The following is a 15749-nucleotide window of genomic DNA, read 5'->3' on the forward strand; positions in this document are numbered from 1 at the left end:
ATTTTAAATCAATCTTAATTCAGGTGATCTGCAATGAGTTTCGCGGTTTTATCGCCATTCTTTTTCTGAAGCTGATGACGAGCACTGCCGCATTTACAACTTATATGGCTTCTAGTCGGACTTTGTTGTGGCCACTACATCATTGTTGATACTGCCGCTTTTTTTTTTTTTTTAGTAAATGTACCTAATGCCCCCAACGAGAGTACTTTGACTATAAATTGGGATCTCGTAGGTTAACTAAATGGTAAATGCGGCACTGATGGTTAGGCACACGTGCGAACGTGCGAATCCTATTTCACTGATAGATCTTATAAGCCATAGGTACTCTCATCTTAAAGAAAATGCAAGCCATAAAGTTTGTTGATGTACTAAATTAGCACTAAAAGAGTTAAATTTTTTTGGCTAGACTAATTTTGTGTTTCCTATATCAAATAATTAAAAAGACAATCTGTATACCGAATTTTAGAACCATCCATAATACAAGACATTAGAAACAATTCAAACAAAAAATAAACAATGCGTTATTCATTGTTAAAAAATTTTTGGTATTTATTGATTTTTATGCAATACCCATTTATCTCATCTGTCGTATTGTTTCATTGTTTTCAGATGTCAAAAATTTTAAAATATTTCATTTTCATAATTTACGAGTAAAAGTTGTTTTAAATTTAGAACAAGTGAATTTAACGTCTTTGCAATCTTTTTGCATCATAATCGATTTGATTAAAAAAAAACTAACATGCCATGCCAATGATGTAACAAAAGGGCAGCTATGCCAAAAATATCGCATAAATGTTTTAGAATGCGGCTGGACTCTGCAACGCATATGGGTTGAAAGACCAATAGCTTACTCATGTATTGGAACAGTACTACCGATAAAATTCTCTCGTATTCTCAACTTTGATGAAATGATGGCTTAAAAACTGTATCCAGATCACCATTATGGGATTGATTTAAAACTGGAATCTATAACCCAATTACCAATGTTCTATCTTTTATTTTATAGTTTTGGGGAAAAGCTATGAAAACTTCGAATAAAATTCTAAAGATGAATAGAGTCATTAAACTTTTATTCTGTATTACTATACATAATACATAATTCCATAGCTTTCTAGTCAGTCTAGACAAGTAAATATCGAAAGTACTTACGTGCATTTACCTTCTGTTGGTGATAGCTATCAATCATGATATAAAATATTTATTGTGAAATACAGTCAAACCTGGGTAAGTGAGAACTGGATAAGTGAGAAAACTCTATAAGTGAGAGTAAGAGCCAGGACCGGTCATTTTAATCCCCCAAAACCTCTATTAGCGAGAAACAGAAACCTCTTGAGAGAGTCGTTTTTCCCTCATGGACCTCCGTAAATGAGACTGCTACTTATCTATACCTCTATAAGTGACAGTCGAGCTTAATTTATTTATATTCTTTAGGAGGAACTATAGCTACAATTTACAACATTCGTGCTAGCTGTGACTTGTTATTGCTGCGTACCTCTTTAAGAGAGAAACGCTACCCATGTAAGTGAGAATGGGATTGTGGTCCCTTGAACTCTCACTTATCCAGGTTTGACTATACGTTTAATCAAATTCTTTTTAACATTCATTTTTGTAACATCTTCATTTTTGATTACTTTGGAAAATTATTTACAAAATATTTTTTATATAGAAATTATGAACACAGATGTTTCAAAACTCATAAATCTTACAATCTTTCATCATTTTATTTTCAATAAATTTCACACTATTTTGATTTTATTCAGCAATAAAAACAAATAAAATATTCTTCATTTCTTAATAAGTGAAAATTATTTTAACAGTGATGAACATGTTTTGCAATTTATGAAATAAAATTTAATTCATTAAAATATTCCAATTAATTTAATAAAAAATATTTTTTTAAGTGTAAATATACCTACTATACTTAAAAGCTTTAATTGCACCATAAAGTAAAAAATAAATATTTTAATTGAGCATAAGTGGGCACCGGTTATTCTATTTACTCTGTAAGGTCTGCAGGTAATTTTCGTAACTTCTAATGAGAGTAAGCAAGATGGGCATGTTCTGAGGTGAGATTCACTCAGTGTAAATACAGTGTATCCGGCCAATTACTTTTCTTTAAATTAAAACATTTATCTGGGAAGTAATATAATATGCAATGTAATATAAATTTAATTATTTTTATAGATTGGAAACCAATGGTCTTTTCCATTATTAAAATCACTTACAAAATAAAAATCTTTCTACAGTGAACGACAGTGAAAAAATTGATCGGGGCACTGGGGCGAATTTGAATTTTTTTTTTAAATATCTAGCGTTCTGATAAATTTTGCCTCATAAATAGAATTATTTATAAACATTTTGATTTTGTTTGTTCGTCTTTGTTTTTGCATCATACAAAAAAACAAAACAAATAAAAAACGTGATAAATTAATTGCCCTATTTTAATAATTAATAAACGTTTTATGAAATATATGGCCAAGAGAAAGGATGAATTTATGTTATGATTAATTATTAATGAATTAAAATCATAATGATCATAGGTCTAGTACCAGATGTAGTATTTGATATTCATTTCAAAAAGATTGAAAATTTGAGTATTTGGTAAATTTTTAATGTCGCACCTAGCATAAAATTCATAATTATTCATTGAAGGCGATATTCAAATAAGAATAATTGAATAAAAAAATGCAAAAAAATGTTAACGAATAAACCAACACTAAACAAATGAACCGATTTTGATTTTTGTTTTGTTCGAAAGTTAATTTGATTGAGATTGTTCTTAGCTATGTTTCAAGTGCGAGTTTAGTAAACAGTTACAGTAAAAAAAGATCTTTGCTTATACAGTCTCTAAAATTTCCAACTTTCCTGAATTGACTATCAAATTCTTCGTTTGGTACTAGCCCTATAAATACATAATAATAATAATAAACAAATCGGTTCTTTGTTTCTTACTATTATTATTTTTTTGAATCCGGAGGTTTAAATCGTGAACATGAATTTAATATATGGGCGTTTTGTTTTTATAACAACGCAGCGTAGTACTCTGATTCATTACCTAATCTGATTTAGAAATTATTTATGTGTATTTATTTGTATATTTACATTTGTAACACATAGATAAATATGGGCGTATTTTGTATTTAGAGGCTTTATTGTGGGAAAAAAATATAGTCTTCTGGAATATTGGGATTTATGAAAAGTTTGAAAATTCGATATTTTGAAATGAAACTTTTATACCATGCATATATGTAATATGCAAGGTATACTAAAGTTTAGTCCCAAGTTTGTAACGCTTAAAAATATTGATGCTACGAACAAAATTTTGGTATAGGTGTTCATAAAATCACCTAATTAGTCCATTTTTGGTTGTCCGCCCGTCTGTCTGTCTGTCAACACGATAACTCAAAAACGAAAAATAATATCAAGCTGAAATTTTTATAGCGTACTCAGGACGAAAAAAGTGAGGTCGAGTTCGTAAATGAGCAACATAGGTCAATTGGATCTTTGGTCCGTAGGGCCCATCTCGTAAACCGTTAGAGATAGAAAAAAATTTTCAGTGTAAAAAATATTTCTTATAAAAAAATAATCAACTTTTGTTTGAAACATTATTTCGTAAACATCACTGTTTACCCGTGAGGGTGCAAATTAGGAGTAAATTGTATAGTATGCATTAAATGGGAATATCAGTTATGTATGTGTGGCATATATGTATGTGTAATGTGATAGAGTAATCAACACTGTCTATGCATGGTATTTCAACAATTAACTCAGTCAATGTTGTTTGTTTTCTCTTGTTTATTGGTACAATATAAAAAAAATTACCGGATTAACACGATTTACTTGTTCGTTGAATTCCTTATAATAAGTAAATATTTTTTGAATCAATAATCTAAACACTTAATTCAAAAAAAAAAGTACTTGATTGCTAAAAAATTTACTTGCACCAAGAAAATATTTACTTTACCTATACCATGTTAATAACGTATTTTCTTGCAATTAGTAATCTTTTTTGCAGTATATATTTAGAAAACCCACTCTTTGATGATATACCAAAACATCTCACATTGAATGGTTTAAATTTTTTAAAGTCTATTTTAGAACCATTTGTGTCTATAATAAAGGCTATCCGTAACATGATTTTAGTACAGTGTGTCCAATTAAGGCGGCACTACATGGAAAACTTAATGTTATTAATTGTTTCATTAAAAAAAGTTATTCTTAATAAAAAAAATTTTGCATGATCTAGAACGTAATATTAAATATGGTGTCAATTTTTTGCATTCGTATACGAGGAAGCTTATGCCGAAAATGTATTTTTTACACTTTCGAAAAATTTATTGAGAAAGATATTCAATATTGTGTAAGCCTTCAACAAATTAACAACGAGTAACATAAGCTATCTATAAGAGAAATTAAGATTAGCTAATTCCTGCTGATGATAGCTATATGATAATCGTAATACGTATATTTATATAATACAAAAATTGATTTACGGAATTGGGACTAAAATCGAAATTTAATTTCAGAAACAAGTAATTGGAAAAAAAAACCTAATTTTGTTGGAAATTTGATATTATCGAATTGAATTTGAATAATTGTGTGGTTTCTATAAAATATTTGATTTGAAACTTATTATGTATATCTCGTATTTTGAACGATTTTAAACAATTTTCGCTCCTTGACTTTTTTTACCAAATTTTTTTATTACTCTATTTAATTTATAATTTATCTTCGTATTTACATTACACCAGCTGATGCCTCCTTTTATAGATTTTCTGCATTATTGGAAAATGAAAAATGTCATCACCTATTTTTATCATCAAAATAAATACGTTTATTTTTATGGTTGAATGATACCATAGATGTAAATAATATAATTATTATTTTAAAAAAATCAATTACACGTGTCAACATAATCTCCCTCGGTCTCTTTTATGTTCTTAAGTCAATAAAATAAATATTTGTTAGTTCTTTACCAGCTACAGATTTAGTTTATCTCGTAGTAGCTTCAAAATTTTAGTTAAATAAACAATAAAAAAATATTCTAAGTAAACAACAGAAATTTCTTTTATTATTCCCTCCAGTGGCGGATATTTATAATTCATGTTAGGTACTAAAAGAAAGGTGAGAATTTATCACTTTTGTTTCTTTTATTTTTAAAAGAAGCGTACGTTTTGGATTCCTCTACAAATCATTTCTTAATATTGTAGGGGCCAATAACCATCTCTCGAGTTGCGGATACGCAAAATTATATTCTTTTTATTATTAGGTGAATATTAGGAAAAATAAAAAATGTAATATCTCTGTTGGTAATAAATAAAAATGTAGACATATTTTTAAAAGAGGCAGATGTTTAAGGAAACGTAAATTATTTCTTAGATCGATGGCGTTTGGACGGGCATGTATATTTTAGGAGCATGTTTATTTACTCGGTTAAGTAATAAAAATAATCGAAATCAAGAAATAATATGCAAAATGGATTGGCCTTTTTTCATTCTTTCCCAGTGGCGTACATTATTGGGATGGTTACACCAATAAAATTTTCTTTTTGACTTCCTGAAAATGATTTTTTTTTGGTGGAAGCTCGGTCGTGCACGGTTTTTGCAATACATTACATCATCCGTTTATCTGACATCAGATTCCCAATCAGCGACCAAAAATACCTCCTATATAACAGTTTGGACGATAAATACATAGTTTTACTATTTTGTGCAAAAAAATGAAATTTCGTATCAAAAACGGTATGATTATTTTCGGATTCGTATTCAGCGACCAAAAATATTTACTAGATGACAATATTAAGCCAAAATAAGCATTTCAAAAAAATTTGGGCTACATACAAAAGTACCATGGGGTCCTATAAACACGTTACAAAATGTTCCATTCAATCGGTGCTGTTTCCCCACTTTCGATACTTTGTTTTCATTTTCGATAATTTTTTCCGGCTTATTCATTGTATTAAAAAACAATTTTGCAAAATTTTAAATTAATGGTGTTTTTTTCTTCACCTGGACAATTTTTTAGCTATGCAAAAATAACTCCAAAAAATGATGTATTTTGTTGGTCCTATTTTGCTTCTGGCATTATTTTTCTTCATTATTTTTCAATTTTGTGATATTTGTATCTTGTGAATCTATCTGAATATTATTTTGGTCAATTTTTTTTATTTGCGTTTAATTTTGTGATATTTTTGATACAAGTAGGTACATACCCACTACCACAAAAATCCTTGAAATTCCCTTGAATGTAAAACCGATATGTATTGTTTGTTTGTATAAATTTAAATTAGTTATTAAACAAAACAATAATGAACTAATTTAAATTCTGTTGAAAATAAAAACACTTTTTTTTCTATTACTAATTAAACTTAAATAAATAGGTAATGCCAGCAGCCAGTATTCATGTGTGGTAATAGCTAGCCGGATTTTTTTTAAACATTTTTAATTGAAAGGTGTTTTAGTTTAAATTATTCGTTTTTTGTGAACAAGAAAAAAATTAAAATTCATTAAAATTTAAAATATTAATTTTTACATTTTTTGGATTGAAAATTTGTTGTGTAAAATAAATTATTTAAGTTTGATCTAATAAAAGTGGAACTTAATTAATTTTCCAATTTTTAAAATATTCTATAAATATATTTTTTTATAATTTAATTTTTATTTTGCAGGCCACATGTTAGTAAACTGGTTTATATCTGCATGGACGGAGGAAGATTCGACAAGAACCTGTCTGTCATCAAATGATTTACGAACATTGGTGACACTGTGCTGTAATCATTTACTCGCTGCAAGTGTACTACGTCAACTTCCTGATAAAAACGTAGAAATTTCTCCTACTTTTCGAGTAAGTAAATTATCGAAATTGAGACTTACCTATTTACCCACTTTAACGCCTAAACAAATAGAGTAGTTTTCCCACTTTGAAGCGAAATTGCCAATGTGGTCACCGTTTTCCCTTGGCCAGGCGAGGATATTTGATGGAGACCTTGAAATGGATCATGACTTTCGCCGTTATTCATAAAAAACTTGTAACAAAAAAACCGAAAAAAGACTATTCGGAAAAAAAAACTATTCCAAGACAAATTAATATGCACTTAAAAGTAAAAAATAACGATAATATAATGTAGTTACAGTTATTGTTATTTTTGGAGTCGGTGTCAGCCAAGGATACAACTGTGACAGAACTGTTTGCTACATTAACTTGGCAGACACCGACTCCAAATATAACCATAATTGTAACTTCATATTATTATCGTTATTTTTTTTACTTTGTAGTGCATATTAATTTGTTTTCAAATAGTTTTTTTTTTGAAGTCGGTTTTTTTGTTGTTGTGACTTTTAGTGAATCTGAAGTACACTAACTAATTTGTCACTAAAAAAATAATCATCGAGATCAGTTGACGTGATTAAGTTATTCGTCCATTTGTCGCGCACATACTTAATGCAAATTTAAGACTAATATGGCTTTCTCATGGATGGGGGTGCTATTTTCACGAAGTTTTTCTATAACTAAGTACTTTAATAATTACTACATGTCGTAGTCCAAGTCTTAACCGATAACAAATGTTATCGCAAACTAATAAATTTACAGATTAATTTCTTTTATCGAAGAAAATATATTTAACGAATTTATTATGAATTTTTAGCCGGATTTAATGTACTATTGGGCGCATAATGAAGCACCAGCATCAATGCCACAAACGCCTGGTCGTCTATCACAATTATCCTGGCCACCAACATCACCTGGATCAAATGAAATGTTATCATCATCCGGCGATAGTAAAGTGCAAAATAAAGCATTAAGATCGCCCGATATATTCCCGGAACAACGCAATAATCATGAAAATGAGAATAAATGTAATTATCCAATATCTCGCTCGGTGTCCGTACCCGAAACAAAACGCATTTTAGAATTAGAAGAAATAAATAATAATTTACGACAAGAATTGGAAAAATATAAAACATTAGTTGAAATACAATCGTTAACATCGAATGCAATCAAAGATTTTGGTTCGCCAGTAAAAACCACATCATCGTTACCCGCATCTAATCTTGTAAATAATAATAATAAAACCGTATCAGAATTAAGTAGTGTAAAAAAAGTATCGCAATCAACACAAACAATAATCGCTTGTGCAACAAGAGATATTGGAATTTTATGTGATATCCTGGATGAAGCTGCAGCACAAATCAAAAACAATAATAGTAAATTAATTAGTGAAATCAAGTCTGATGTAGATGAACATAAAAGAGATACGAATGAGACTGATATTATCACCACGTCTGCTGAAAGTGTACAGTCACAATCACAATCTAATGTTCCTATTACAAGTAGTATTGTTCCTAGTATACCATCACCTCCATCTACAATTTCATCATGTTTGCCAAAAATCGAACCTAGTGAAACAAAATCGACATCCCATTCCTCTGTACAAATCCCTCCTCCTCCGCCACCACCTCCAATGCCTCTAGATTCAAATATTCCAATACCTCCACCACCTCCACCTCCAATATCAGATGTACCTCCTCCTCCACCACCTCCACCATTGCCATGTCCTATAGATTCAAGCATTCCAATACCACCTCCACCACTCCCAATAACAGGTGCACCGCCACCTCCTCCACCACCACCTATGCCTGGTGCTCCCCCACCTCCACCAATGCCTGGCGCAGGAATACCCCCACCACCTCCTCCTCCTGGAATGCCTGGTATGCCACCACCACCTCCAATGCCAGGTATGGCTGGTATGCCTCCACCTCCTCCAATGCCAGGAATGAATATTCCACCACCTCCTCCACCAATGGCTAGTGGTGGTGGTCCCCCTCCTCCACCACCATGTCCTGGAATGTCTACAGATGGTAGTAATGGTATACCACAACCACCATCAGCGTCATGTGGAACACCCGTTCCATTTCCAGCACCACCTGCTGGTGGATGGAATTGGCAAAGTAATAGTACGTATATTAAAAAATTAATATTACAAATTTTATTTTAAAATAACCCTAATAATAATGCATGAAATAGAATTAGATCATAAAATTAGTTTTAATGTTTCATATGTTAAATATTTTTAGATTTACGAAGCGGGATTTAATTCATTCAATCTCAGTAGATTAGGTGTTATGGGTACTGTCGTTCCGAAGTGTGAACTCGGATTGGAAGAGAATATTTTTTTCAAAAATACTTTTTTTTGCAAAGTTGAGACTTTTATAAAAACACGTCAAATTTAGCGTTACAATACTATATTCGTTTTTGCTGGTATAATACCAATTTTTTTTAAAGAAATGTTTAATGAGGTTATAGGCCTGCCGTCAAATAATTTTGACTATTGGTTCGCCAGCCCTGTCCTAGGACTTTACTTATTCATTTCTGACACAATTGTCTTAAAACGTATTTATAAGTTTTGCCTTGTCCAATTTAAAATAAATAAGTCTCTCAATAAAAATTTTTATAATTTTTGTACGAAATTGAAAGAAAAAAAAAAAAAAAATATTTTGCGATTGTTATTCTTATTTTTGTTATCAAGAATGATTAAATAACATCACTCCAGCTAGCAGTATGGTAACATGGATTATCATTATTAACAGAACTTATCCAGCAAAATAAATAAATCTGAAAACACTTCAGAATGACAAGACCCCTGACCGATTAACATCGGAGAATAAATTTCCTTAGTTTATAAAAGATTTAAATTCGTCTAAATTTTAATTTTTTTTTTTTTTTTTATAGAATTTTTTATATTACTAACATTAGAATGACTTTTATTTTAAATCTAGTCTTTTTTTCTATTTTTAATTAGTAAGGAAAATTAATATGAAATAATATAAGATTCTTTAATATTTTTTGTAATTATGTTCCAAAATTTGGAACTAAGAAAAGTGGTTACTTTAGAAAATAGTTAAACTAATTTTAGATCTTTCTTGCATTAACAATGTGGTTTGAATCTTCTCTGTAAAACTGTTTACAAAATTGTGTTATTAAAAATTAGTACTTTCATTTCATACAATAATCCGTAAGGTAGCCCCGCGATCTGTGAATGAATTTAACGAAGCTATCAGAAATCTTAGTCCGTAATGTAGGTAAAAAGAAATGTTAATATATGGATGGATACATGTATATACAGGGCGTTCTGTTATTGACTGCAGATCGTTGGCCTACAGAATAAGCTCATAAAGACGAAGGACAAAGTTATTTACCAATTTTGGATCTGAGGCCTACTTTTCGAGATAATTAACAAAATAAATTAGTATAATATTAATAAAAAGTAAATAACTTGATCGAATCACAGTTCAATTGTTCTACTAAAATATTAAAATTTTCAACCGCGATAAATATTACGCATTCCTATCCTTTAATTTTTTTTAACAGAGACGGTAAATACTTGTATAATGTTTTTTACAATTTTATGTCGTTGAAAACTATCTCTTAGAACAATTTTGTGGATAACTACTTTTAGTCTCATGTCGTTAGAAATACCTTAAACTGAGTCTATTTTAAGTCAATCTACTGACAAATATAGAATTTTATAATCTATGAAGGAAATGAAAGTACTATGGAATCTACGTATAAATGTTATAGAATTGATATTGTAAAAAGTCCTCACACAAAACACACTCACTTGTTTCGACACTTTTAGTCTATTACTTAGTGACGTACCTAAAGAAGGTAAAAGGTTTCTTATGAAAAATTGCTATAGTAATTTTCAATAATTTTTATGGTACTCTTTTTTTAAAATTAACTAATTCTTCAAGTTACGTCATTAATTAATGGTTGTGAACAGTTTTGCATGCTTAAATGTAATTATTAAATATTTTAAGTAGAATTACTGAATGCACAATGTTTTCCTCTCTTTAGTGCCGGTGAATGGTCCTAATTATCCAGGTAAGGTATAATTTAATTTTATGCATCTTTTTTGTGTTTGTATGTCGTCTATTCCATTTTATTAAAATGTTCTCATGTTGATTGGTGATTGTTCGTCCTGTAGTCTGTGTTGTTGTTACATGGTTAATATAAGTCGCAGTCTATACAAATAGTCGTGAAAACCACGATATGTTTGTTTAATTCCAAAAGGATACATCAGTGAGAAAAATTTCAATCATTTAAGCTTTATATGAAAATTTAAAAGGATGATTCTAAGTAATTTTAGCTTACCGTAAATGAACGCAACGGTAATTGAGTGTCGTTTCATTGTGTGTTTAACAAGCGATAAGTCAATACCTATAGGTAACTACATCTGTTAACCAATCGAAATTGGTATCAAAAACAACATAGAAATTTCTTAAAAAAATACATTTTATCTGGTTATCAGATGGATGAAGCTGAGGAGACGGTATTAGATCGACCTTATTCCGTCTGCTGTACTATGAACCAATAGCGCGTTGAAATTGCAAGAAATCATCCTTTTAATTTTTTAGTTTTAAGGGTTCTAGTTTAAGAGGATCTCTATTTAGTTTGCCCTTTCAAGGAGAAGAACTACTTTTTTTTCTATTTTACCTATACCGAAAAAGGATTGTTCAGGTAAATTAATCTAGAACCTAGTGTACGTCTGTAATAATTAAGCCATCATAATCATTTAAGCTTGACACTTTGAAATGCAATTATAAATTTTCATTTTATTTTCTTTTCAAAATTGAAAATAGTTTTAATCAATTTTGATAATGGAATATGAAAAGACAAATTGTATTTTAAAATGTTTCAAATCATAATCAGCTTTGAAAAATAATATCGATTTATAAATAAACAAAACAAATTTTTAATATGTTTCAGCTTTAAGAAAAAATCCAAAAAATCCACCAGTTCCTATGAAACCATTATATTGGACACGTATAGTAATACCAATAACAAATCAACCAGAACCATCAATTGATACAACTGATAAACCATTATGGTTACAATTAGAAGAAACCCCATTACCAAATATTACAGAATTTGTGGATTTATTTTCACGACAAGTGATGACAAAAAAACCAACAATAAAAAAAGTTGAAAAACCATCAAAAATTCAAGCTGTGAAAATATTAGATAGTAAACGATCTCAAAATGTTGGCATTTTAGCACAAAGCTTACACGTTGATTTCAGTGAAGTTGAAAATGCTATTTACAATTTTGATACATCTGTTGTTAATTTAGAATCTCTTCAACAAATTTATGAGGCTGTAAGTCATTTTTAAAATAATTTTTTTGAATATGAATATTTTTGGAACGAATTAAATCTCCTCACAGAACATATTGCATATGGTATCAGGATCGATACGTGAGCACCAGTATAAACTTTCGTTTTATCAGGATATGGTCTGTAGAAACGAATGGTATACCTTTAAAACCCATTTCCAATTTCACGAACCAACACAAAGTCGAGCGAAGCATGATAATGTGCAGGTAATACTTGTGATGTCTCGCCTCGCTTTATTCGACTTCGCTAAAAAATCGGTTTTTTGTACCCATGTCAAAAGCATCACGAGGCACCCAGATGAGTACAGGCGAGCTTCATCTCCGCATTCTCGCAAAAACACTTGCTAAATAAGACAAGAGTTTGATAGCGAGTGTTTCACTACGGCTAGTTTTGGCAAGGATACTCCGTGAGAATTTGGTTGGGGGTTAATTTTGCCTAGTCTTCAATTCAAAATATGTAAACGGGATGCTTTCAGCATTGGCTGGAGAACTTTCGCCATTTTTTGCAACTTCTCAATTTAAATTTGGGAATTATTTTCCAAAATATTTATATTCATCATCTCATCTCATATCATTTTTTTGTCGGACTTTTTTATAATAAATATTTTGATTTTTTTTTAGAGAGCTACCAAAGAAGAACTTTCTCAAATAAAGGAACATATTGCTTCAAATCCGGATGTCCCATTGGATAAACCAGAACAATTTCTTTTACAATTAGCAGAAATTCCAAACTTTGCTGATAGAATATCATGCTTTATGATTCAAGCTGAATTTGATGATGCAATATCCACAATTAGCGCTAAGATAGATAATATTAAATTTACCTGTGATGTAAGTCGAATTTATAAAATTGAATTTCGTTGAATTTGAATTGTAAGCAAAATAAAGGGTCGTGTTATTTTTGCAGTTCTTAACGAATAAAGAAAGTCTCAAGTCTGTATTGGCCATTATATTAACATTAGGTAATTATATGAATGGTGGTAATCGAACGAGAGGTCAAGCAGATGGTTTTGGTTTAGAAATTTTATCGAAATTACGTGATGTTAAAAGTAAAGATTCATCGGTTACGTTACTTCATTTTATTATACGTACATACATCGAAAAATGTGATGAACAAAATGCCGCAAATATCCCGTTACCCATTCCCGAACCAGGTGATGTCGATCGAGCATCAGCTGTTAATTTCGATGATATCAAAGCAGATTTAAAGAAATTGAATGATCAAATTGCCGGTAAGATTTCAAAACTTTATTAACCTCCCGATGTATATCGTCAAATTATATTTTGGCAAATCCGAGTACCTACCGCTGTTTGGCAAACATTTTTAGTTTTGTTTTAAATAGTGAATTTTGACTTAAATTATTTTTTTAGAATGCGTAAAAACAACAGCGAAAGTAATTGCTGCATCAAATGAATCCAATTTACAACCATTTAAAGATAAAATGGAATCATTTATTGAGGTGGCTAAAAAATATTTAAATAATGAAATGGAAAGTTTAGAAGAATGTAGAAGTAAATTTATTGAAACAATGAAATTCTATCAATTTCGACCAAAATCTGGTACATTAGAGGATTGTCAACCAGAAGATTTTTTTGTATTATGGTCATCATTTTGTGTTGATTTTAAAGATATTTGGAAGAAGGAACAAAATAGGATATTGAATGAAAAGTAAGTTTGTTATAAAATATTATTTTTCTTCTATACAAATTTCATTAGTAGTTACTCCGATTTTAATGGTTTCTTCGTTATATTTGTTACCACGCATGAAAGTACTATGGACTATTTTAAAGGGGTATACATGTTTTGCAACATGTGCGGCAGAAAATACCTCAGTATTCAAAAATATCAACTCGTACTTTTCAACGCAATAATTAGAAGAAAAGTAATATTTTTGAAAAAAAAAATTCTTTGAAAAAACGGAGTGCATGAAATTATTATTATATTTTTTTTTTATCGGAAAGGTGTAAAAAACCGGGTTTTGCAAAAAAAGACTTACCTTGACAATTTAATCAGCAAAAAAAAAAAGGTGGTTGGTTGTAACTCTAAAAGATAAAAATGAATAAATGAATCATGCTGAAGTCAAATCCGTTGGAAACTTTATACTCCGGCCGCTGAATGGGTTTTCGTGGTCGATTGAGTTTCACGAAAACGACCTATGGTTTTCGCCAAATTTTTTCTGCTGAATCCGAAAATCAAGATCGTTTTTGCGAAATACTCTTGCACACGCTTGTTATAAACAAGTTGAAACTGGAATAGAGTACTTTACGATAGTCTGCTTTAGAAAATGTGACTAAGAGCGAGCTATCACACACGGGAGTACCGGCATCTAACTAATTATCTCCTGAAAAATCAAGTATCTAGTAAAAATTTTTGTAAAATTTTATGATTTTTAACCGCTGTAACTTCCTTTTAAACAATATTTGATTATTACATGACACCTAAATTAAATGTTTAGATCTGTAGCTTTTATCATAGATCTATAGCTTGTATATATAGATCTGTAGCTCAGCCCGTATTGTTCTGTGAGGCACCTTCATGGTAGAGAAATAGAACGGTCTGGAAACTAACTTCATAATATTTAAAAGTGGTTTTCAAGGCAATTAAAAAAATGGTGTCAACTTTCAGAAGGAAGGAAAAAAATTGTAGATTTCTGTAGTAAGATGATATTAAATTTATCAACAGTGACCTATTGAAAGTGGCGTTAAAGTAATGGGGAGAATTGAATTGAATATATCAGATATCATGATATGATATCCATATCTTAAAACTCCTTTTTAAGATATGGATTGCATGGAAAAAATTTCTTTATGCATGTAATCTAAAATGTTTATCTGATAGGATTATCACTTTATCGAAAGTGCATTTTTATTTTTTTTTTTATGGAGTATAGCGTCATCAATTAGTCGTGGCTGAATATCACTATTTCCGCGTTCACTTAAAAATTGAGTGATTCGTTTATTAAAACTAATTTATAATGAAATTATCCATTTGAATCCGTTAAATCTGTCTATCGAGAAATCGTCATCATTTTCTTTTTACATCATGAAATGTATTAAACCGCTAATAGAAGCATTTTAGAATTTGAAATTTACACGAAGCACTCGTGTTGTTTAAACGAGTGTATCAGAAATAATTTGTAGCGCACCAATAGATCTGGGGTCGATTTGAAACGAATTATTAAATTATTTGTATTAACAATAATTCTATTTTTTATTTTTATAGGTTACAAGAATTGAAACGAAAATCGCAACAAAGGAAAAATCCTGTAATGAAAATACGACCAGGAGGTTTAAAGTCTAAAATATTAAAACTACAAGGAAAAACAAACTAAACTAGAATAAAAAATACAAATAAATAAATAATTAAAAATAAAGTTTATATTTGTTAATAAAATAAAAATAAACATACATACCTTTATATAAATATTAAAAATAGTTTATTGTTATATTTAATTTATATAGATTTGTTAGATTTTTATAATTTCATAAAATATTTAAATGATTTGATATTATTTAATGTTATTTTAATAAAAATACTATATTTTTATAAAAATTGTTTCTTTTAAAAGTTATTTTTT

The 15749-nt window shown here is 29.7% G+C and overlaps 1 protein-coding gene across 3 annotated transcripts in view; it reads left to right on the forward strand.

Moving 5' to 3' along the window:
- LOC123296540 (formin-2-like) overlaps positions 1–15527 on the forward strand; it is a 47864-nt gene extending 32337 nt beyond the window's left edge. Inside the window, exons 3-11 of one of the 3 annotated variants that reach the window (XM_044878051.1) lie at positions 6668–6843; positions 7646–8671; positions 8708–8954; positions 10855–10881; positions 11767–12155; positions 12793–13002; positions 13079–13403; positions 13543–13840; positions 15395–15527. In XM_044878051.1, coding sequence (XP_044733986.1) covers positions 6668–6843; positions 7646–8671; positions 8708–8954; positions 10855–10881; positions 11767–12155; positions 12793–13002; positions 13079–13403; positions 13543–13840; positions 15395–15503 — 2807 coding nt within the window. In that variant the 3' untranslated portion in view covers positions 15504–15527. Of the gene's footprint in view, positions 1–6667; positions 6844–7645; positions 8955–10854; positions 10882–11766; positions 12156–12792; positions 13003–13078; positions 13404–13542; positions 13841–15394 lie in introns of all 3 variants that reach the window. The other 2 variants (XM_044878049.1, XM_044878050.1) reach the window with 2 other exon arrangements.
- The last annotated feature ends 222 nt before the right edge of the window (positions 15528–15749 follow it).

This window comes from Chrysoperla carnea, chromosome 3, assembly GCF_905475395.1.
Source record: "Chrysoperla carnea chromosome 3, inChrCarn1.1, whole genome shotgun sequence".
Classification (NCBI taxonomy): domain Eukaryota; kingdom Metazoa; phylum Arthropoda; class Insecta; order Neuroptera; family Chrysopidae; genus Chrysoperla; species Chrysoperla carnea.